Source organism: Pituophis catenifer, unplaced genomic scaffold (genome assembly GCF_029215685.1).
Source record: "Pituophis catenifer annectens isolate HBS135680 unplaced genomic scaffold, rPitCat1.0.hap2 SCAF_1, whole genome shotgun sequence".
NCBI classification, from domain to species: domain Eukaryota; kingdom Metazoa; phylum Chordata; class Lepidosauria; order Squamata; family Colubridae; genus Pituophis; species Pituophis catenifer.
The window spans coordinates 163,625,191-163,648,759 of record NW_027256881.1 but is presented as its reverse complement, the minus strand read 5'-3'; the positions used below and the strand labels follow the sequence as shown (position 1 = coordinate 163,648,759).

The following is a 23,569-nucleotide window of genomic DNA, read 5'->3' as shown; positions in this document are numbered from 1 at the left end:
GGCTTTGATGGTCAGGGAGGGCTGCACTCTGGTTCTGATTGGGCTGCTGGGTCCTGGAAGTCCCTGGGTGGAGGCAAGTTCTGCCTCTTTTGATGAACCTGGATCATCGCCTGGAGCAGGCTCTCTTCGGATAGTCCACCCTCTTCCATGGTAGCCTCTCTCCATGCACCCCAGGTGTTGTGGAGTGACTGGAGAGCCTGGGGCTCAGGAGTCCTGGTTATTTTGATTAGTTTTGAGAGAGTTGGCTTGCTGTCAGGGTTCTAACCGATGCCCCAATTAAATCATGAGTCTCAAGCCAAGCTTCAAAAGAAATCCAGTTATTTATTAGGAGCTTCATGTCAGCACGGACCAAGTGAAGCCAACTCTGACCTCACTTAATTCACGTCCTGGCTCTGACCCCCCCCCCCAAGGTGTGTCCAATGAAGCAATTTCACGAGTTGTAGAGGTCCCTCTCTCCGGCCACCATGGGTCTGCGTGGATATGACCTTGATGTGGCTGGCTGGAATGTGCTTTGTTTTGACTGAAGTGCAAGTTCTTCAATACAGCTGTGATGTTTGATTCTCCATCCCCCTGCCTATGGCAACTCAAGTGCAGGTCAGGAATGCTTCACGAGTTGACAGTTGTACAATGAGGCAAAACTCACTTAATATATATCTCACTTAACAACAGAAATTTTGGGCTCAATTATGGTCATAAGTCAAAAACTACCTGTGCTTGGATTTCAGTAAAGTATTTGACAAAGTAGACCACATCCTACTTCTTGGTAAAATAGAACAATGTGGAATAGAAAGTACCACCACCAGATGGATTCACAGTTGGCTGATCAACTGCACTCAGCATGTAGTACTCAATGGAACTCCACCTACAGGGAGGGAAGCAGACAGTGGGATGCCTCAAGATTGTGTATTGGGCCCAGTGATCTTCAATATCTTCATAAATGATTTAGATGAGAGGATAGAAGGGGAGCTCATCAAATTTGCAGACAACACTAAGCTGGGGAAAATTGCTAACATATTGGAACATAGATTCAAAATTCAGAAGGATCTTGACAGATTTGAGCACTGGCCCTATCCATCAATAAGCAGTTCAGAGGTGTGAAAAATAAGGTCCTGCTCTTACTCAGGGGAAACCAAATTTACCGGTATAGAATAGGCCAGTGATGGCTAACCTTTTTGCCATCACATGCCAAAAGCATGGAGAGCATGGGGGGGTTGTGCGTGCGCGTGCCCATACCTGTAATTCAATAAGAGCTTTGGTGGCGCAGCAGACTAAAGTGCTGTTAAGTAGCACCAGCTGCCTGCAATTACTGCAAGTTCAAATCTCACCAGGCTCAAGGTTGACTCAGCCTTCCATCCTTTCAAGGTAGGTAAAATGAGGACCCGGATTGTGGGGGCAATAAGCTGACTTTGTAGAAAAAAGAACACCACTTAGGGGGGGCCGAAAGCCCTACTAAGCAGGTATATACAAAAGTATGAAGGCTATTGCTTAACACATTGTAAGCCGCCCTGAGTCTCCAGAAAAGAGCGGCATATAAATCGAACCATCAATCAATCAATCAATCAATCAATCAATCAATAATGCCCCACCCCTGCGCATGTGACACACACACCCCGGCGCTCCCCCCACTTTTGGCATGCAATGGCCCAGTAGGCCCGTTTTTTCGCCCTCCCCAGGCTCCAGAGGCTTTCTTGGAGCCTGGGGAGGGTGAAAACTGCCTTCCCCACCCCTATGGAGGCCCTCCGGAGGCCAGAAACAGCCCGTTTCCTGACTTCAGGTGGGCTCAGAAGGCCCGAAAACCAGTTGCCCGGCGCGTGCATGCACGCTGGGGTTGAGCTAGGGCAATGTTCACGTGCCCACAGATATGGCTCCACGTGCCACTTGTGGCACACATGCCACAGGTTTGCAATCACGGGAATAGGCAGTACATGGCTCAACAGCAGTAACTGTGAGGGGGATCTCAGTGTCCTAGTGAACTACCAGTTAAGTATGAGCCTGCAGTGTGCTGCAGCTGCTACAAAGACCAATGCAATCCTAGGTTTCATCTATAGAAGGATAGCATCAAGATCACAAGAGGTAATAGTACTGCTTTGTATTAGTAAGGCACACTTGGAATACTGCATCCATTTCTGGTCACCACAATGAAAAAAAGATGCTGCAGTCCTAGAAAGTGCAGAGAGGAGCAACAAAGATGATAAAGGATTGGGAGACCAAGTTGTACAAAGAAAGGGAACTTAATGAAGAGAAAGTTTAGGGGTGACATGATAGCTGTCTTCCAGTACATGAGGGGCAGTCAGAGAAGAAAGGATTGACTAATTCTCCAAAGCACCAGAGGTTAAGACAAGAAGCAATGAGTGGAAGCTCATTAAAGAGAGATCCAATCTAGAACTAAGGAGAAATTTCCTTAGTTCTTGACAGTGACTACTTTCAATCAATGGAACAGCTTGCCTCCCACAGTTGTGGGTGTTCTATTCCTGGAGGTATTCAGGAGAAGATTGGACAGCCATTTGTCCAGGATTGTATAAGGTCTCCTGTCTTGGGCAGTGGGTTACACCTGAAGACCTCCAAAGTCCCTTTCAGCCCTATTATTTTAAGAACTGTGGCTTGATTTGTTTGATGATCCATTCTTGGATATCCATAGCATTCTCAAGTGTCAGTACTCTTCCCAACTTCCTTCCTCAAAGTCCAGAGTGGTTTAATAGACTTCATTGAAATAACATCAATTTCTTCTACAGTGTGCACGTTTTTACTTGGAAGTCTAGCATTTTGCCACCCATTCAGGGTTGGACTGGAAGATCTACAAGGTCCCTTCCATCTCTGATATTCTGTATTTTGTATTTTCAAGATTTAGTTGAAAGCCCTCTTATTCAGATACATAATGCCTACCTTGAGACATAAACTTCTATCTTACTACTGCCAACATCTTTCATGTATTTGTTTATTAAAATCTGTCTTATCTAAGAAATGCATATCAATCTAACTATAGATAGTAAAATACCAACTTCTAAAATTACTTCTGCTAATCTGAGAAACTTGATTTTATATTTTTCTATTCAGTTTGTATCTCTTTATTCAGTGATAGGACCATTTAGAAGGGCAGTTAAGAAGCAAACTCTGGTGTGTCTCTATTGCTCTATTGCTCCAACGAAATCCAGAGATTACCCAAACTGCCCATTAAAATTAAAACTCACCCCATAAAATAACCAGGTTAACGGTTTGTCATGTTTGTTGTACTGTACTTACAGAGAAATTATTTTGGTTTTTAATCAGAAAAAAATGATTCAAACAACTTTGCTGATACCACTACAGCTCCTATTGAAAATTAAGCTCCTATCCATAAAATTAAGATGGACCAGTTCTATATCTAGATCAGATTTGTAGCCATTTTACAGCTCTCAGGCCAGATTCAGCCCTTTGATTATCCCTGTCCAGTCTGTGTGAGGTCAATCAGAATTTAGAAATCAAACGTAAATAAGATGTAACATATATTCTCCCAAGCTACTCTTAGCAGCTAATCACAGCCATATAATTTAACTGCTTTTTATAAAGCAATACAATTAACATTGAGCAGAATTAAGTTCAACCTATTGATTCAGGCCTCCACAACAGTCACAGTTTCTCAAGTGGCCCCTTAGGAAAATTAATTGCCCACCCCGATCTAGATGAAGATGTTTAAAAAAGGTAGGTGTGTTGAAATAAGGTAAAATAATCCCCACTGAGAGTAGCAGTTCCATTGAAGACTAATTGAAGGCTTTGTGGGTTCTTTAATTGTAATTCCCTGAAAAAAGTAAATATTCCACTGGCATCTAATTAATAACTTGGTTTGACCCTTCTGTTTAATATAAATTTGAAGGTGAGCCAATATTTAGTTGTATTGATTTAGAAAGTAAATTTGTTTCTGTTATATTATGCCCTAAGGGAAGGCAGAGTTCCTGAACATTTCTTCCTCTGCATTGTTTCCTGCTTCCTCTTCACGCCCTTCTGAAGTAATTAGTCACAATGCAGTGTCCCTCATGCAACATAAGCAGGACCAACCTTGCTAGGGGCAAAGAGGAATGACTACACACACACACACACACACACACACACACACACACACACACACACGATGGTGCAAAGAGGACACAGTCCTATTGCAAGCTTATGATGTTCACCCAAGTTCTTGGCAGGTACCTATATCTCATTACCAATTTTCCTTATTAGATTTTCAAAGATTGTTCCAAAACCAAGCATATTATAATTGATTAAACAACATGCATGGATTGTGTTTTAGTCAAAAGAGAGACAACCAATATAACATCAATGAAAAAGCATTGGTGATAATTGTGATCATAATAATAAACACCATCAAACCACGTTTGCCTATCCCAGGACCTTGGGAAAGACTCACTAGGTCAGTGATGGTTAACCTTTTTGGTGAAGGAAAGATCCTGCACCAACCTGAAAGCCAAAATGGGGGACGGGGGGGTGCGTGAGCCCCCCTGCACCCTATTTTGGGCCTGGAAAGCCTCCTGCACCCCCCATGCATGTGCCCCAAGCCCTGCGCATGTGTGCATGTGTCCCCCATGCGCCCCACCTCCCATGCATGTGTAGCAGAGATCCAAAGACCAGCTGGCCAGCAGGAGGCACGCGCGCATGCGCGGTAGAGCTGGGCTGGGGCAACAGCTGTTGTGCCTGCAGAGAGGGCTCTGCGTGCCATCTGTGGCACGTGTACCATAGGTTCACCATCATGGCACTAGGTGAACCAAAATGCCAATCCAGTCTAAACAACTGACTGACTGTGTAATGAACTGTTCTGCCCCAGCTCCGGAATCCCAAGGATTGTGACACACAACAACGGTCCTTATCAAAGTTATAATGTACCAAGAATAAATAAAGTCTGGCAAAGGTTGGCAACCAGCCCAGAAAACAAGATATGATAAGACACTCACTCTCCAAAATGCTCTGTAATAATTACACGTTGTTTCCAGCAAGAAATTACTAACTGTGTGCGACTTAAATAGGCTAAGGGAGTGGCCAATTATCCTCAAACCTTACTCTCAAGGAGACCTCCTCCTCCTGAGTAGCCACTCCTGCCTTTTGGCAGCCCTGCGTGCTCGAGTATTGAGGAGAGGCTCCTCCACTTCGCTCTCTCCACTTGAAGGAGCCTCTGGAGGTTCTGAAGGCCCTGGCTGAGTCTCTGCCTCTGGCACCACATCCTCTTCAATCTCCTCGCTGTCCGACGCAAGCGCCGGGTGCGCAGGCTGCTGGCACGACCCCACACCAGCCTCCTCGTCGTCAGGATCAGCCACAATCTGCGCAGGCCGCTGGCGGGCCACAACAATGAACCATAATAAGAATAGCACAAGTAGCATCAGCAACCTGTTCTATAGCCTCTTAACACACAGGGCAAGAAAATATTTGGAGAAGAGAAAAGTATTCACTTTTCTTTTCTTTTGAAAGATCCTGAGTGTTAAGACTAGGAAATGCATGAAGAAAAAATGTTTAAGAAATGGTTAAAATGGTATTGTAAAGTGGTAGACTGATCTTACTGGTCTTTTGTTATTTCATTTTTTTAAAAGACCTTTATCAGTACTTTTGTGGGATCACAAAGAAACATTATCTTTCTAGAAAAAAATGCCTTAACAATCAACATGCCATATTTCACAAAGATACAAGGTTTGCCTTGCTGGTCAGGCTAAAGCGCACCATGTTGTAAAGAAATTTAAGAATCGTGATAGGATTTGTAACTGGCTGACAAACCGTACTCAATGAGTAGTCCTTAATGATACTGCATCTACATGAAGGGAAGTAAGTAGTGGGATACCACAAGGTTCCGTCTTAGGCCCGGTACTCATCAATATCTTCATAAATGACTTAGATGAGGGAACAGAAGGGGAACTGATCAAATTTGCAGATGACACTAAGCTGGCAGGAACAGCCAACACCCCAGAGGACAAGCTCATGATCCATGACAGACTTGAACAATGGGCCCTATCCAACAAAATGAAATTTAATGTGGAGAAAAGCAAAGTTTTACACTTAGGCAGGAAAAACCAAAGATACAAGTACAGATTAGGCGAAACAGTAACTGTGAGACGGACTTTCGAGTCTTAGTGGATGATTACTTAAATATGAGCCAGCAGTGTGCGGCAGCAGCCAAAAAAGCTAATACAATCCTTGGTTGTATAAACAAAGGCAGAGAATCTTTATAAAAAGTTAGTAACACCACATTTGGTTACCACATTACAAAAAAGATGTTAAGACTTTGGAAAAACTGCAGAGACAAATGAAGAAAAACAAATGAAGAAGGGTTGCAGGAATTGGGTATGGCTGGTCTAGAGAAAAGAAGGACTAAAAGTGACATCATAGCTATATTCCAGTATTTGAGGGGCTGCCACAAAGAATAGATGGTCAACTTATTTTGCAAAGCACCAGAAGGCAAGACAAGAAACAATGGATGGAAACTAATCAAGGAGAGAAGCAACATGGAATTAAGGAGAAACCTAAGTGACAACAATTAACCAGTGGAACAGCTTACCTTCAGAAGTTGTGGATGCTTCACCACTGGAGGTTTTTAAGAAGAGACTGGGCAGCCACTTGTCTGCAGTGGCATAGGGTTTCCTGCTTGAGCAGGGTGTTGGACTAGGAAGACCTCCAAGGTCCTTTCCAGCTCCATTCGGACTGATTGATCTGTTAAAGAATTCTAGGAACTGCCATGTTTTGTTTTATATTTTCTGGAATTAATGTTCATATTCTTGTGTCTCCTACCAATATGATATAAAAGAAGTGACTGTCTTTTGTGTGGGATAGACGGTTCCTGTCTATTCCTTATTTTGCCAATCCATTCTGGTACCAGGCTGTTTGCTTTTGAGCATATGAGAATTTATTCTCATAGCACCGTGATGGCGAACCTGTGCAGAGCTGTCTCTGCAGGCACGCCAGCCGTCACCCCAGCCCAGCTCCACCGTGCATGCGTGCATGCCTCCCACCAGCCAGCTAGTCTTTGGGTCTCTGCCGCACATGTGTGGGAGTAGGATGCATGGGGGGCATGCACGCACATGTGTGAGAGGTGCAGGTTGGTGCAGAATGCTTTCCAGGCCCAAAATGGGGTGCGGGGGGCTTCGCGCAGCCCCCCACACTCCATTTTGGCTTCCAGGTTGGTGCAGGAAGCTTTCCAGGCCCAAAAGGGGGCGCCGGGGGTAGGCCCCCCCGTGCATCCTCTGATCATTTGAACATTGAAAATGAGGAAGAAATCATTCTTGGCTAACTGCTGGATCCTACTGCCCAATCATAGGAAACTCCTATATGCTGAAGCCTCTTGGCCTAAGGGCAAGTTATTTGCTCAGTGGCTTTTAAAAGATGTCAGCAAAATGACAAAAACATCACTGTTGGTTACAATTCATTTCAAAGAACCTAAAGGATTTGGGAGAAAATAGGTCACATGCACTTCATCTCACGTCACATGCTTCCTATTGAGAGGCCAATGAGGTTTTTAGACCTCTATACATTTGAACAAGATAATTTTATCCATTCACATTTTCATCTTTTCTCAATATGAAAAGAGTGACCATCTGTTTGAAACCCACATCAATCTAAATAATTTCTAAAGCAGCTTTTCCTTTTGGAGGTAAGAAGATTGCATATACTGTTTTGATAGAATATGGTGGTTGTTGATGCTTCTCTTAAAAAGAGTGAAATATGTGTCTTATTAGGGAGTATGAAAAGATGAATCCTAAATTCTAAAAGGTATTCTAAATATTTTTTTCAAAATTTTAATGGCAGGAAATCTAAAACAAGGTATATTTAAAAGAAAACAGAAAATATTTAATTGAAATACTTTAAGTAAATAAATGTCATTCTTTCTACTTGCATTTTGGTATAATAGTTTGCATGTCCATGCATACCCACCTTTGTATTCAGTTCCTTCACGGATTTAATAATATGGTATATTAAGTTTAAATTAATGGGGATACAATACTTTCTCAACATGTTTTCATATATGATTAAGTATAGTTAACCTAAACATAGAAAGCATATTATTGTAAATTATATATCATTTATCAAAACTGATAAAAATAAGAAGTTATGAAACAAAATCTAAACAAAATTATAACAGAAAGCTACAATATATTGCTATATATACATGTGGAGACTAATAGCATTTTATTTGTTCTCTAAATCTCCTTTATGAGAGAAAACATGCCAGTTAGTACTAAAGGAGGCGGGATTGTTTTTTAAAAATTGCCTGATCAAGTCAAATTACATTTCAAAAACTACAGTCATGATATCAGTTTGATAATAGGTATTTGTTTTAATATCTCACAAGAGCTACCTGAAAAATCTGAAATGAGGGTAATGTTGATTTCAATGAATACGCAAATAATTTTAGAGTAATTGTTTTGTGAAGTGTGCTGGAAATTAATATATCAAATTTCAGTTATGTATTTTCTCTGACATTTCCTTTACTTCATTAATTTTTACTCATTTTTATTGTTACACAGTTATCTTAAATAAATTTAATGTTATGTATCCTATAAAATTTAGATACGTAGCAGTTATATTATCAGAATAATGTTAAACAAAGATTAAAATTGGTGATAAGTTTAACTTAATTTTTACTTAAATGTTAAATTTATAGAAATTGTAATATGGGGAGATAAGTATTTTAGATAGATGATAGATAGATAGATAGATAGATAGATAGATAGATAGATAGATAGAAAGATAGATATTCTATTTATTATCAAAATCATACTTCAATAATAGATATAGATATTTATACTATCAAAATCATAATCTGTTCTATCAGTTAAAGCCTTAATATAGTTAAGACAGTTGATATTAAAATATCATACAACAAATTAATCTGAACCAAACATTATAAAGAAATGCTCGAGCTGCATATGCTCATTCCCCTGTTTCAGTGAAGCATCAGAATTATAAGATACACAAAATACAATACTAATTAATCTTATTAGTTCTTATTACTTAATAACTGGAATTAGGACTTTAGCATTAAATTAATTATAAATACAAAGATTCCATTTTCCCCCAAATCAATTGTATATCTAAACTGTTTGAACGTTATTTGTTTCTTGGAGCAAACTATACTCTTGAGATTCTATAAAATCAGAGAAACATGTATTAAATTCCTTTGCCTTAATCTGGATTCAGATTGATTGAGTTTAAGATTAATTCCTTGTCAGTATGGTTAAAGTATCAGTTTAAAGAATATGTTAAACATCTGGGTGAAATATTAGAAACAAAGCTGGGGTTTATTTGTATCAGTGCTAGTGCAAAAATAAAATGAGAAGTTTCTTGAAGTTCAAATAGAAAACGGCATCCATATCTTATTCATTTAATATCAATTTTTTAATAGAATAAAATAGAGATGGAACAGAGATGGAAACAGAAATATTTCCTATTGTCAAATCTGCTGGAACACCTACAGACTAATTCACATTATAATTGCAAAGGAAAATATGAAACGTTTTCATTCCTGAGTGTAATTAAGTTAATGGCATTTTAATTATTTTGCAGAAGAATCAATATCAGAATATGGCAGATAAGTATAATAAATAGTCTCAAACATTTACTATTCAAGTTTTTCAAACTCTAAATACAATTTTTGAATAGCATATAGAGACATAGAAAATATGGAAATCATATACTTATAAAACATCTCTATAAATAAACACTGGTGCGCTAAGAATATGGCAGCATTGAGGGAGAACTCTGGAGATTAATCTGACAGGTGGGGTGCAGACTTTTCATTTCAGATTTTGGAGGCTAGTTGCATGAAGGGTAGGGTATCTTAGAAATATCTAAAGGCAATCCCTGGTGTAGATAGCATTTACACACATCTTTTGAAATATTTAAATAATAATAATAGGATAATTTGTTATAATAATTTTCATTGTATATCTTAAATTAAAACAGTGATATAACAATCATATTCTCCCCCCTTCTCTGAATACATATGCACACATGCACCACACCCACATATGCACATATTTGTCTTTAGATAAAGAGGAATTTTCACTTCTAGGTCACAGAACCTACAAACTGTTAATAATAAGAGTCCTTATATGTTCATATGGAGTGATGTTGGTGGGTATTGTGAGAGTAGCCCTGGAGCTGGTTGTTTTAAGTTGGCTATGCTGAGGATGGCTGGGACTGATTGCCTTGCCTGGGTCCCTGGAGGATTCTTTCAGCCAGGAAGGGAATTAGGCAAATGTTCCTGAGAATAGTTCCTGCCATCCACTTTCCTGAGCTTCAGTTTCTTAGTTTTTGATTTCTTTAAAAAACAACAACAATGAAATCTTATCTAGTGGAGATGGAGGCGGCGAAGCATTCTTACTTCTCCGCCCTCATCACATCTGCAGATAATCGCCCGGCCGCCTTGTTTAGGGTGTCACGCTCCCTTTTGAATCGGGAAGCGGGGGATGACCCTCTACGGGGGCAGGCTGAGGAGTATAGTCAGCATCTGCTGGACAAGATCGCTCAGATTCAGGACGGTCTGGACTCTGACTGGGCAGGGTCAGATGAGGGAGAGACGATGGATCTTGTCATCTGGGAGGAGTTCGATCCTGTTACCCCTGAGGAAGTGGACAGGATCATGGGGAAGCTGAGTGCTACCACACGTTTGTTGGACCCGTGTCTCTCCTGGCTTGTTTACGCAGCTTGGGAGGTTACACGTGACTGGATCCGGGCAGTGATTACTGCATTCCTGGGTGAGGGTAGCTTCCCTGCCGCCTTGAAGGAGGTGGTGGTGAGGCCCCTCCTCAAGAAACCTGTCCTGGATTCAGCTATTTTGGACAACTTTCATCCTGTCTCCAATCTTCGCTTTATTGCAAAGGTTGTTGAGAGTGTGGTGGCACGGCAGCTCCTGTTGGTCCTGGAGGAAGCAGATTACCTAGATCCGTACCAGTCGGGTTTCAGGCCTGGATACAGCACAGAGACAGCATTGGTCGCGCTGGTGGATGATCTCTGGAGGGCCCTGTCTTGGTCCTATTGGATCTCTCGGTGGCCTTCGATACCATCGACCATGGTATCTTGCTGCGACGCCTTGAGGGGTTGGGAGTGGGGGGCATTGTTTTACAGTGGTTCTCCTCCTACCTCTCGGGGCATTCGCAGGCGGTGTTGGCGGGGGGGCAGAGATCGGCCCCGAGGCCCTTCACTTGTGGGGTGCCCCAGGGGTCAGTCCTCTCTCCCCTTCTGTTCAACATCTATATGAGGCCGCTGGGGGAGATCATCTGTGGTTTTGGGGTGAGGTATCATCAGTATGCTGATGATACCCAGCTTTTTATATCCATCCCGAACCAGCCCAGTGATGCCCTCGACGTGATGTCCTGGTGCCTGGAAGCGGTGCGGACCTGGATGGGGAGAAACAGGCTTTGGCTCAACCCTGCCAAGACCGAGTGGCTGTGGGTACTGGCATCTTGGTTCGAACAAGATATTCCACCTTTGGTTATAGGGGGTGAGGTGTTTCCCCCTGTCGATAGGGTGCGCAACCTGGGCATCCTCCTGGATTCACGGTTAAATTTGAAAGATCATGTAACGACCGTGACCAGGGGGGCATTTGCCCAGGTTCGCCTGGTGCGCCAGTTGCGCCCCTACTTGGACCAAGATGCCTTACACACGGTCACTCATGCGCTTGTCACCTCTCGTATTGACTACTGCAATGCTCTCTACATGGGGCTGCCCCTGAAGACCACTCAGAGGCTTCAGCTGGTGCAGAATGTGGCCACATGGGTAGTGATGGGAGTGTCCTGACACTCCCATGTTACACCTCTCCTGCACGACTTGCATTGGCTGCCAGTTGCCCTCCGGGTGAGATTCAAGGTGCTGGTGATTACCTATAAAGCCCTACATGGCCTAGGTCCGGGATATTTGGCGGACCATCTGCAGCCAGCAACAGCTTCCCATCACCCGGTGCACTCCCACAGGGAGGGCATAATCAGGGTGCCGTCGGCCAGACAGTGTCAGCTGGCGACCCCGAGGGAGAGAGCTTTCTCTGTGGGCATACCCGCTCTTTGGAATCAACTCCCTCTGGAGCTCCGGGTGGCCCCCAACCTTCGCTCTTTCTGCCATGGGCTGAAAACTTGGCTATTTCACCTGGCCGCCTTGGACTGATGGGGGTTTTAATCTGGGTTTTATTGAATTTCTTAATTTTAACTTGGACTTCTGTTTTAATGATTTGTCTGTTCTGTTTTAATTGTTGTGAGCCGCCCTGAGTCCTGTGGAGATAGGGCGGCATACAAGTCCCAACAAATAAATAAATAAATAAATTTCCTCCTGGAAAATCTAGTAGAGTAAGTTGTTTATCCCCTCTCTCAGAAATTATCATTCCTGCCCCCTTCTTGCTGATGTAGCACTGCTGGAGCACTCCAAGCATTTCATATCCATTGATTTGTTGGTTTTTCTTCCAGTGCTCCAGCATGCAGATCAATATACAGACCTCAGGCACAGGTCTGAATTGAGCAGACATCTTAAAGCAAAGGGATCTTTTGATAATGAAAGATGGATTCATGGCAAACATGGGTTCCAGCAAAAAATTAAACCCAATTCTAGCAGATCAAGTGAGTCTTTTAGCCATGACCAGCACCATTATCAAAAAATATGTTATCTAGACAGGGCTTACAGCTTGCTCCGTGCTCTAAGACACACACAAGTTCAAATGGTTTGTGCAGGGTGAATGACAATGAAGTTTGTCCAGATGCTCACAGCAAATTTCATTTAGACACAAAGCAAATTTTAATAGTAACAAATACACATACAATTATATCATCAAAGGAAATTACATTATCAGTTGACTGAATCTTCATTGTTTTTTTACTCTATACATACTTAATTCAGTGAATCAATGGCACAGTGGTTTTCTTCAGCCAGTTGATACATGCTTTGCTTATTTTACGTACATTTCTGTGTCTTATTGAAACGTATATACAATCCTATACCAAAAGAAGCTCTCTGAAATGAATGGTAGCTAAGCAGAATTAATTGTGCTTTGGATAACTACTAAAAAGCAGGTTATTTTAAAACTCAAAGACTCACTAGGATTTTAATTCAGCTTGAGACTTAGGTGAAGTGTTAGGTGACACTTTTAGAGATGGCTATATGGAAGTCAAATATTTGAAGGGTACATACTGATTACTGATGTCTGTTAAAATCTGGAAGGTGGACTATTTATCTAAATATCAATATGATTTAGGTGACATAAATACATACATATGCCCCAAATTCACTTCAGCAATATAATTTAGAAAAAATATTAGGTCTTGTTTTGCTACTTCAAATCAGTCAAAGATCTGCCTTGTGCCATTCTCTGATATCAAATACTTTTTGTTAGTTTTATAGGTACCTTTTCTCCAAAGTTTAAAGCAACTTACTTGGGTATCTTCATTTTATCCCCATAATGTGATGAGCCAGTTTGGTCAAGTGGTTAAGGCACCAGGCAAGAAAATAGGAGGCCATGAGTTCAAGTCCCTTCTTAGCAATGAAAACCAGCTGGGTGATTTTGGGCCAGTCATTCTGTCCTCAGCTCAATCTACCTCTCACAGCATTGTTGTTGTCAGGAAAACAGGAGGAGGAAAGTGTGTTGAATATGTTCGCCACTTTGAGTTATTTGTAAAAAAATAATGAAGATATTAAATAAAAAGAATCTATGAGGTAGGCTGAATTAACAAGAAATTATAATATGGCTGAGAGTAGACTAGCACCTGGGTCTGCCCAATCTTTTTCTAACACCACTCTGGCTTATTGACAACTTTAATTTGTAGCAAGAGGAAGGAGACAGAATATGTGTGCTAATCCCACTGGCCTTGCTTCCTATTGTAATTCTGGAAGCTATTTCAAAATGAAGAAGAAATTTGTTTAGTTTGCATTTGAAGAAGATAATTTGAGCCAATACATGAGCAAAAACTTAGCGATCATTCAAAAATCAAATTTCTCTGGCATTTTTGATGTACACTAATTTACCTATTAAAATGTTTAAAATATGTTAGAGGCAAAAATTGTATAAAATACATATATGAATGAAAGCAATATAAAATAGTGCATTGTGTTAAGGAAATTATTTGGAAAAGGAGATGTGTTAGAAATAAAATATAATTATTAAGGAAATAAACTTAAAACATTAAAAATTGCATATCAAAACATTCATTGTAATAGCACATGACATATTTTCAAATCATCCAGGTCAGGTTACAATGATAATAATCTCTAGATGTTTTAAAATGTAACCTATTGACACAAATTTATGTTGTGGTCATAAATGGCATGGATTATTAAATAGAGAGCTATATCTTGATTACTTTCACAGAGCACATGCATTCAAATGCAACATTACGTTTCAAAAGATTAAATACAAAGCAAATCTGCAAATGAAATGAGGCCATTGAGATTGCTTTGCTCTTGGACTGAGAGGATTTGAGGAACAGGACTAGATCAACAGATTGAAGGTGGGGTTGATTATTCTAGCGATGCTCTGCCTAGGATTAAAGCAACAGCCATGAATGATTTCAGAATAAATAAGAGAGACTCTCAGATGTGATAGCCACTGATTGACTGCACAATTATGTTCTGATAATATAAAGGTAATAGGGATTGCGTTACATATGAAATACAACTTGTTCAGCTGTCCTAGCAAATGGACAGCTTGCTGGGGTGCATAGGAAAAATGACACTCCATTTTGCATGTACAAATTGCAGAGAAAATATGGATATTTTTAAAAAATCCAGAACAGTGATTTCAAGCATGATCTATGGCAGATTATATACAAGGAAAAATTACAACTGCATTATCTTCACTGAAGGCAAACACAATCTGGGGGAGAGGCCTGGCAAAAGTACAAATTGCTGCAATATTGGGAATCTGAAATGTATGGCATGATAGTGTTCAAGAGAAATTTCCATTCTGTTGGACCTCACAATAATAGATTCGCAGCTGGAGGGAGGGAATTGCAGCCCAAGGCTCTTGCTGTCCTAGGCACTGAGGAGGTCATGAAAATAAAATATACTGTTACATACAAACATAATTTATTTTTAGATGTATTTGCTAGAATCCATATGTAGTCATGTGGAATCAATGGAATCCTGAATCCTTAGCCTGAATCCATTGCTATAACTATTAGAACATACTATAATTGAAGAACAGGAAAACAGTTTCTAAAGGTATTTCAGATGCCTATGGCCTTATAGTTTGATCAGGGAGTGGGACATTCCCCTTCCCCTTCTCTGTTCTTGGCTCCCCTGCTCAAAATGTCCCACAGAAGTGCCATATCATAGCTCACTCTCAGTTGAGTGAACTTGAGTCACATGAACTGACTGCCTGGTCTGTTATCACCCTTTCATTAAGGTCAATACGTTGTCCAGGTATTTCTTGAACCCTTTCTTTAATAGTTTTTACACAGTTCCATAGTGAGTCATAATTAGCTTGGTCCAGGAACGTTGTCATGGTTGTAGCTATCTGGCATTGAAATTAGGGTTCACCAGATCTCAATTCCAAATTATGACTTCACAGTTAGGACTCATCACTACAGTAGTATTATATGTAATAATTGACTTATAGTAGGGTTTATGAGGAATTATGAGGTTTTCTTTCTACTTAAAAAAATACAGTCTTCACATGCTGGTATTTAAGCAGCATTTCTAAGTACTGTAAAAACATAAAATACCTAGAGAGATTTGACCCAGGTGTATTCCTTTCAAAACAAATCACTGTGTATTCAAAATCAAGTTCCCCAATTCTGGCTGAAAGTACTGTATACAGATTAGACAAGATTCCATTATAAGACTTCAAAAACTCTTGGATCCAAAATAGATTATAGAATTAGTTTGGGTGAACCTCTGAATTCATAACACAACTTCATGAATAGATATAATTGAGAGTAGTGTTATGACTCTGGATAAGATACAGAGTGAAAGATGTCTTCACTTGTCTGCTGTGGTATCTGCTTGAAAATCCTAAAATCTGTGGTTAAATCTTTAGCATTATTTTACTAAGAATAAGTACAATATTAAGATGATTACAGCTCTTGCATTACTATTATTATAACTCTGTTTTTCTAATTTTGCTGCTTTATGCTGTCTTGCAAAGGCAGCAATAATAATAAATCAAAGCAAATAGAAGGACGTGTGCTTTTTTCCATTTTTTGGAAAATTGTCCTTTTCTAGAAATCAGGGCTGTGTGGAAACAGATCGATAGATGCTTGTCATGCTAGTGGACAGCTTTTAGATGTTTGCTTTAGTGGGATTCTATCTTCCTTTTGCCTTGTCCAACTTTTTGGTAATGACTTGCATAGTACTATAAATACCCCTCTTCTTGGAGGGAGGAATTGCCTTGATTTGGCCCCTTCTCCTTAACATTGGCTTGTGAGAGAGACAAGCCCTTATAGGGCACAACAACAGCAATAATAGTAATAATAATTTTAAAACAACAAGGAACATTAAATAGTGTGACATTGCTTATTAGTGACAGTACCCTTGAGGCCACACCAACTTTTTCTCCTTTTGAGGAGTTGAAACAAAAGTATTTCTTTTTCTTGAAAATCAATAAGTAAAAGGAATTTACTTTTTACCTTAGTCAAATACACAAACATTGATTAACAGGATGGAATAAGGCATTTGGTGTTCATAAAAACATAACGCAACTCAATCTCTCAGAATGTGTAATGGGTGATCAGGCACAGAATGTGTTGGGAAGGATATGAGACTCAAATAGCTTGAGAGGGTACCAATATACATAAATGGAGTTAGCACAAAAACTTCTGATACAAAAAGGCAAATTTCTAACTAATCCCTAATCTTACATAGAAGGCATCCTTCAGTTTTAGGATATTTCTTAGCTTCTCTCTTAATTAAGACATGTACCACTAGTTAAAAAAATTAATCAGAATAAATCTTTAATTGTAAGCTGATAAATGGGTTCAGAATGCCTGGTTCCTGGCCTGACACCTCATCTCCTTTCTAAGGTACCCCTTAGAATGGGAAAAAAAAAACAAAATCTCACAGGACAGACACTCTGCTGACAATTGGCTCAGTAGGAAGCAGTACTGCTCAGACAGATATATATATTCTAATAGAATATTTTGCACTTTGATGCTGAAATTTTGCACAAAGAGCAACATTTTTAAAACAACATTTTCTCCATTACAACAATAGCAATTTTTATTTTCAATTTAAAAAATGAATAATACAATATTATTTTTCAATTGGGGGGGGATTATAATAGTCATCTACTGAGTTTCTGCTGAAGAAACTCCCACCCATTTTATTTTCTTGCATTGGAATGAGATAAGAAGTTTGAAAGAAGGCTGCCCTTTTTAAATATAAAATACAGAATCAAACTAGATTTGATGGAGTAACTTGCTTTTTGCATTCTACTTGCTTTTTTTTTTTAGCCCTATAAAGAAATCCTTTCTGGGGGCTTGAGAGCCTGAATGTTCATTTGAGACCATTCTTATAGATCATCTCTTAATTAAAATGCATCAGAATAAGACCCAAATCTTGAAATGACATATTCAGAATATACCTAGAGCAGATAAAAAAAAAAATTCCAACATTTTCCAACTCTTTTGAATATTTACAGTGATACAGATAAATTGAGCTCCTTCAGACAACTGAAAGCAACTTGGAATGATCTAGAACCTGGGTTCCACTCAATGCTAAATTAGAAGATTTAGAAATCTAAATCTCTCCTATTGACTGTCATATGAAATTCCCAAGTGTTTTACAATCCTTCTTTTGCTTTTTGTCAGATTAGATGAAATTTGCAGCCCTAGAGGAGCACAGAGATAGATACCAATACCTAGATCCAACTCACTTCCATGTGGACTAATATAGAATGAAAATAAAACAAAGAAAGAAAGCACAGTTTATGTATAGCCTGTTTCTGGGTAGAGAGATTACACCTAACATACTGTCATGAGTTTCACTTGGTGGTGAACATATGTGGAACATTTTAAAAAGCATGAATCAAAAGTTTCCCTTATCTGAGTGATAAAACTTGTGAAGGTCTGAACTATTGGAAGAAATTTGAATGTCTGCTTTTCCAAAATGGATATGATAATTCTTCCCTAGGGTATAAGGCCAGTAGATCATTATGAGCAATTATTGAAATGCAAACTCTATTTTGCCTCCTTGTTATTTAATTGTTATATTAATTTATACATCAAAGTCTTATCAAATATCCTCCCTGCTGCCCAATTTGCCTAAGAACCTGTTCCCTGAAAATTGACATACAGATGATACTTCATAACTTTTATTGAAATAAGGAAAGTCTTGCAAACGCTCAGTATTGAGGAAGAATTGCTCACCATCAAAAAAATGAAACATACAAATTAATAGAATATTAAATATCCATTACATTAAATCTAGACACATAATCTGTATTATGAATTTGAAATTAGAATACAGGTCATGGCATGTTGCTGTATGAAAAGGAATTTAATGTCTGATTCAAATCACCTCATCAATATATATTGTCAATATGAAGATATGAAAAACAATTACAATTTTATTGAGGCAATTTAAATTCAGGAGAGGTAGATATTGATAATCCATTCTGACAATTAAAAAAAATTACCTCCTGCATCTGATATTTCTTTTTAACAATCAATGTAGAGTTTCTTCTGATGAAAGTTGAAACTGCTCTTGCATGTTTATAGTTGCCATTTTCATACACAATTCTCACGTGAGTTTTTGATAAAGGTTAAGGAGACTATGAGTCTCTTGCAAAAAGTACAATTTCATTTCTGATTGATATTCATATTTTTGTCAGTACTTGTCTACATATAGTTTGAAACCTCAAGGTTACAAAGGAGATTGTAATTGAATATTATCAATTTTAAAACAATGAGCAAGAAGACAGAAAAATAAATCCATTCATGCTTTGGCAAAATATCAGTCCCCGCTTCCCCAACAAGTGAGAACAATGGGATAAGAAAACTTAAATATAATTAAAAATAAAATCTAAGAATTCTGATGAGCAGTAGTCAAAGATTCTGCAGTACATATTTAATGCTCCCTATGCATAATATTTGGGTAATTATTAATGTACGTATTACATGAATAAATAGGAAGAAGAAAAATTCTGATTGATTTATTAAAGTATATAACTCATTAAAGTATATAACTTAGAACAAAAGCAATACAAAAAGTCCTTCATTTATGAGCATTCATTTAGCAACCATTCAAAGTTATGATGGTGCTGAAAAAGTGACTTACAAAAGTTCTCATATAAATTATTGTTGCAACATCCCGTGGTCATGTGATCAAAATTTGGGCACTTGGTAACTGGTATGTCTTTACAATGATTGCATAGTCTTGGATTCATGTGGCTGCTATTCACAACTTTCTCAACCAGAGAAAGTCAGTGGAAGAAGCCAGATTCGCTTAATGACTGCATGATTCATCTAATGACCATATGATCTGCTTAACAACTGCAGCAAAATGGACATGAAATTGGGAACAGCTCACTTAACAACTGCCTCACTTAGCAACATAAGTTCCTTTCAATTATGGTCATATGTTGAGGACTAACTGTAAAGAGCAACGGGATAGGGAAGAAATGGGGAGAAAGAAAATAAAGTGTGACTGCAAAAGAAATTGTAATCTTTTTATGCAGCTAAAAACATTCAGCTGCCACAAGCAATTGTTTATTTAGGAACTAGATATAAAAATGTTCAGCAGTCTAAATACAAATGTGGCAGAATAAGTCACAATAACATGATTTTTTTAAAAAAATCTTACTTTCCTATAAAATAACTTCGAAAGACTCTGAAAGAGATAAGTTATTATTCATTTTCCACCTGATTATGAATTTTTTTTTAGATAGATGTAGAATAGGGGTGTCAAACTCAAGGCCTGGGGGCCGGATCCAGCCAGCGGGGTACTTAGATCTGGCCCGCAGGGCCACCCTGGAAACAGTGAAGGACCGGCCCACAGTGCTTCTGCCTGAGCTCTGTTTTTAGCTGCCACGGCCTCCTGCAACCCTCTGCCAGTGAAAACGGAGTTACTGTGCAGCCCTCCCGAGCTCCGTTTTCACTGGCAGAGGGTTGCAGAAGGCTGTGGCAGCTGAAAACAGAGCTCAGGAGCCTGTTTTCGCTGGCAGAGTGCTTGGGCCACCACAGGTGTCCCCAACAGCTGACCCTGGCCACGGCCACCACGGCCTCCTGAGTCAAACATAACCCTGATGCAGCCCTCAATGAAACACCCCTAATGTAGAACAAAAATAGATGGAACCTTGATGAGCTACTGAAAGATTGTTTTCTCAAGCAATGATATTTTAAACCTCTTTCTACATTTTTGAACTTCCTTGGTATACTAAGGAATGACTCTTTTGAGTATTTTTATTTTTCTACTGCAATAAAGCACAAATAGACTTTTTTACTGAAAGTAAAATGTCATTTCTCAAAGTCCAAGGAAATTCTCAGTGAATGCCTAAAACAACTTACCAATATGAAAATGAGAATCTAGAATTTCATGAGAGATCTTAAATCTACTGATAATCTTCAGGCAAAGACAATTGTTTCTATGATAAAGTATCCTCAAAAATCCCTGTTGGTCTTTTGCCTCTACTGCCATAATTCCAACTACACATAAATTATTTACAGAAGAATAAAATTCCAGGGACCTTATTTTTTTCCAGAATAATCTTTCCAAGTAAAACAGGTAAAAGTTAAACAGGTAAAAATTATAGACAAAATAACTGACTTCTCATGATGCTCCAGCTGAGATGCCCTATTCATAGCCATATTCAGTTTAATTTAATTTATAATTACAGACCCTTTCTGAAAAAATCAAAATATAAAATAGTCATCAGTTCCCTTAATTGCCATTAAACAGTTATAAAAATATAAAAATATCACAGGGGGTGATGGAAAAGACTGATACTTATCCAACTATGATGCCATCTTAATTAAAAATGCACTTTATCCCCATATAATAAACGTTAGACAAGACTGAAGTATGTCTTTTATCTTTTATTAGAACATCCTTTGAAGTAGAATGTCCAACTTTTGTTCTGTTGCATGCATTAAAAACAGCTAACTGATTTAGTACGTGTTAAAATTTTTCAATACATGTCTTTGACTTCAAACTGTAATTGAACTAAGAATTAGAGTTGTAAGCTATGGCAGTCATTAAGCGGGTCACCATATGACTGTCCAATTTTATGACCTTTTTTACACAGTTGTTAAGCAAACGCTGCAGTTGTTAAGTACACCCATTGCAGCCAATGGGTGTTTTTGCCAGAAATCAGAAGTAAACGCCGGTTTCTTGCAAAAAAAATCATATATTTAGGTCACATGACTGACTGACACTGAAAACTGCTATAAATATAGGCCAGTTGCCAAGCACGCAAAATGAGATGACATGTCCCCCTGGGGGGGGGAGTGGGTAGAACTTTGAAACTGAGTCGTAAGTAGCTCTGAGTAGATTCATCTTAACTTTGCTAGGTGACTGGTGGTAAACCTAGTCTATCTGTATTAGTAGGATTTTAAAGGTATAATATAGATGTCAATATATTTGTATACAAATTATATACAAAACATGTCGTCAAGAAGTGTGAATTTAGAATATTCCTTGCTCTTGTTTTGAGCTTTCTGTAGTGGTCTAATTAACTGAAATAAACAAACAGAAATTAAAGGTATTATTAGAGACTGTACTGTTAGAGAAACTAAATTGATGTTAAATTTAATAATGGCAGCAAGACTTTTGGTGGCGCAATATTGGAAGAAGGAAAACCTACCTACCATAGAAGAATGGACATTAAAAGTATCCAATTTAGTGGAAATGGCAAAAATTTCTGCGTATTTGAAAGATCAATCACAAGAAAGTTATATTTTGGAATGGAGAAGCTGGATTGACTATATACAAAATAAATATGGGACTAAAAAGTTTCAAATAGCATACAAATGAATACAAGTATTTAAGAAGATGTGTTATCATTTAGTTATGCAAAAAGGGAGTTAAAGTGTGAAAGAGTGGAAAAAGTGTTTATAGACAGCATACGTTTGTCTAAGATTGTTAGATGAAATACCCTGTACTCTGCTCTGGGAAGTGGGGAGGGGAGGAAGGAGGGAGAGGTAATGGGGGGATGCTAGGGTTTAATTTTGTGTAAAATGTAAATAAAACTATTTAATAATAATAAAAAAAGAAATTAAGAAGACTATAATTTAAAGAGGGAGGGAAAATAGGCTTTTCTAATAAAAGTCTAATAATCCATTTCATGATTTCTTTAAAAATAAGTACACAATAATGAAATATACAAAGAATAAAGTCTCTAGTCTAAGCTAGAAAATGTAAGTAACTAACCAATTTCTAAAATGGCTTTCAACCTTTTTTCTGTATCTGTATGTATATATGTATCAATGTAGCTCATATGTCCATTAAGGTTCTGACAAAAATGCTTATCTTTCACCAGTACAATGAAAAAAGGCTAATGTAGCTCTCCTGAATGCTGAAGCATGAAGCATGTATAATTTAATAGCAATGATAAAGCCGGGAGCATTTGGCTAACACATGACCCACTTTTTCAATCAATTGGAAATATTTACATAACAGCTTGATTTTCATGCTTTATATTTTCCAGACAGAAAAAGGGACTACCATAGTCCATGTGGACATTTCCCAGAATTGGGGTGTCTTTCTTCAAAATAAATTCCATTACCAAAGACTGATAATCCTAGTGGTTAAGGCAACAGACTAGAAAACAGGAGACAGCATTCTAGTCCTGCCTTGAAAGGCAAGTGAGTGACCTTGGGTTAGTCTTTCTTTCTCTCTCAGCCCAATCCACCTCACAGGGTTATTGTTGGAGGGAAAACAGGAGGAAGGAATATTAAATATGTTCATCAACTTGAGTTATTGATAAAAATAATTAAGGTGGGATTTAAAAAAAAATCTTTTTAAAAAGTGCAATAAAAAGATTTGAGGCAAAGAATAGTTAGAATCGCAACTCTTGTATAATACAAAATGCTTTCACATGTGAGAAATTGAATAATGATGACGGGAGATCTATACTATATACAATATATATATATATTGTATCTCCCAGGAAGCAACACAGAGTTGCAGTTTGTCAGCAGAAAAAGGGCCCAAGAACTTGTGAATGAGATTTCACAGAACCTAGGGCTGAAGAACAACTAAGTTTACATAGGTAAAACCTGGCTAGAAAGAATATGCATATATATATATATATATAGTATGTATATATAAAAAATAGAGGCCCAAGTGGCCTCTGTGGTGAGGAGGGTTTGTTGAGATTGCTGAATAGAAGTTTATCCTCACTTTTAGACTTGAAGCTGCAGTTAATGTGCTGAGTGACAACAAATATTTATTTTATTTATTTGTTCGTTTGTTTTTCCTACAAAAGGAGCATTTGTTTTTTCACTAGCAGGTGATCTCCTGTGGAGATACATCTTTATTTCTTTGAGTCTCCAAACTTTCTACATCATCCAATATTCCAAGACAAAATATGGAATCTAAAGTCTCTGAAGGTGGTCTGAATGTCACTCTCACCATCAGATTATTGATGCATGGAAAGGTGAGCAGTACTGAAGTGTTTTCATGTCATCACTTCTAATGCAAG

At 38.5% G+C, this 23,569-nt stretch overlaps 1 protein-coding gene across 8 annotated transcripts in view; it reads left to right on the top strand.

Annotated features, from left to right (window-relative positions):
* Positions 1–23,455: 23,455 nt before the first annotated feature.
* Positions 23,456–23,569, top strand: part of PCBP3 (poly(rC) binding protein 3) — a 58,933-nt gene continuing 58,819 nt past the window's right edge. For all 8 annotated transcript variants that reach the window (XM_070956765.1, XM_070956764.1, XM_070956761.1 and 5 more), the window contains exon 1: positions 23,456–23,524. In XM_070956765.1, coding sequence (XP_070812866.1) covers positions 23,456–23,524 — 69 coding nt within the window. The remainder of the gene's footprint in view (positions 23,525–23,569) is intronic.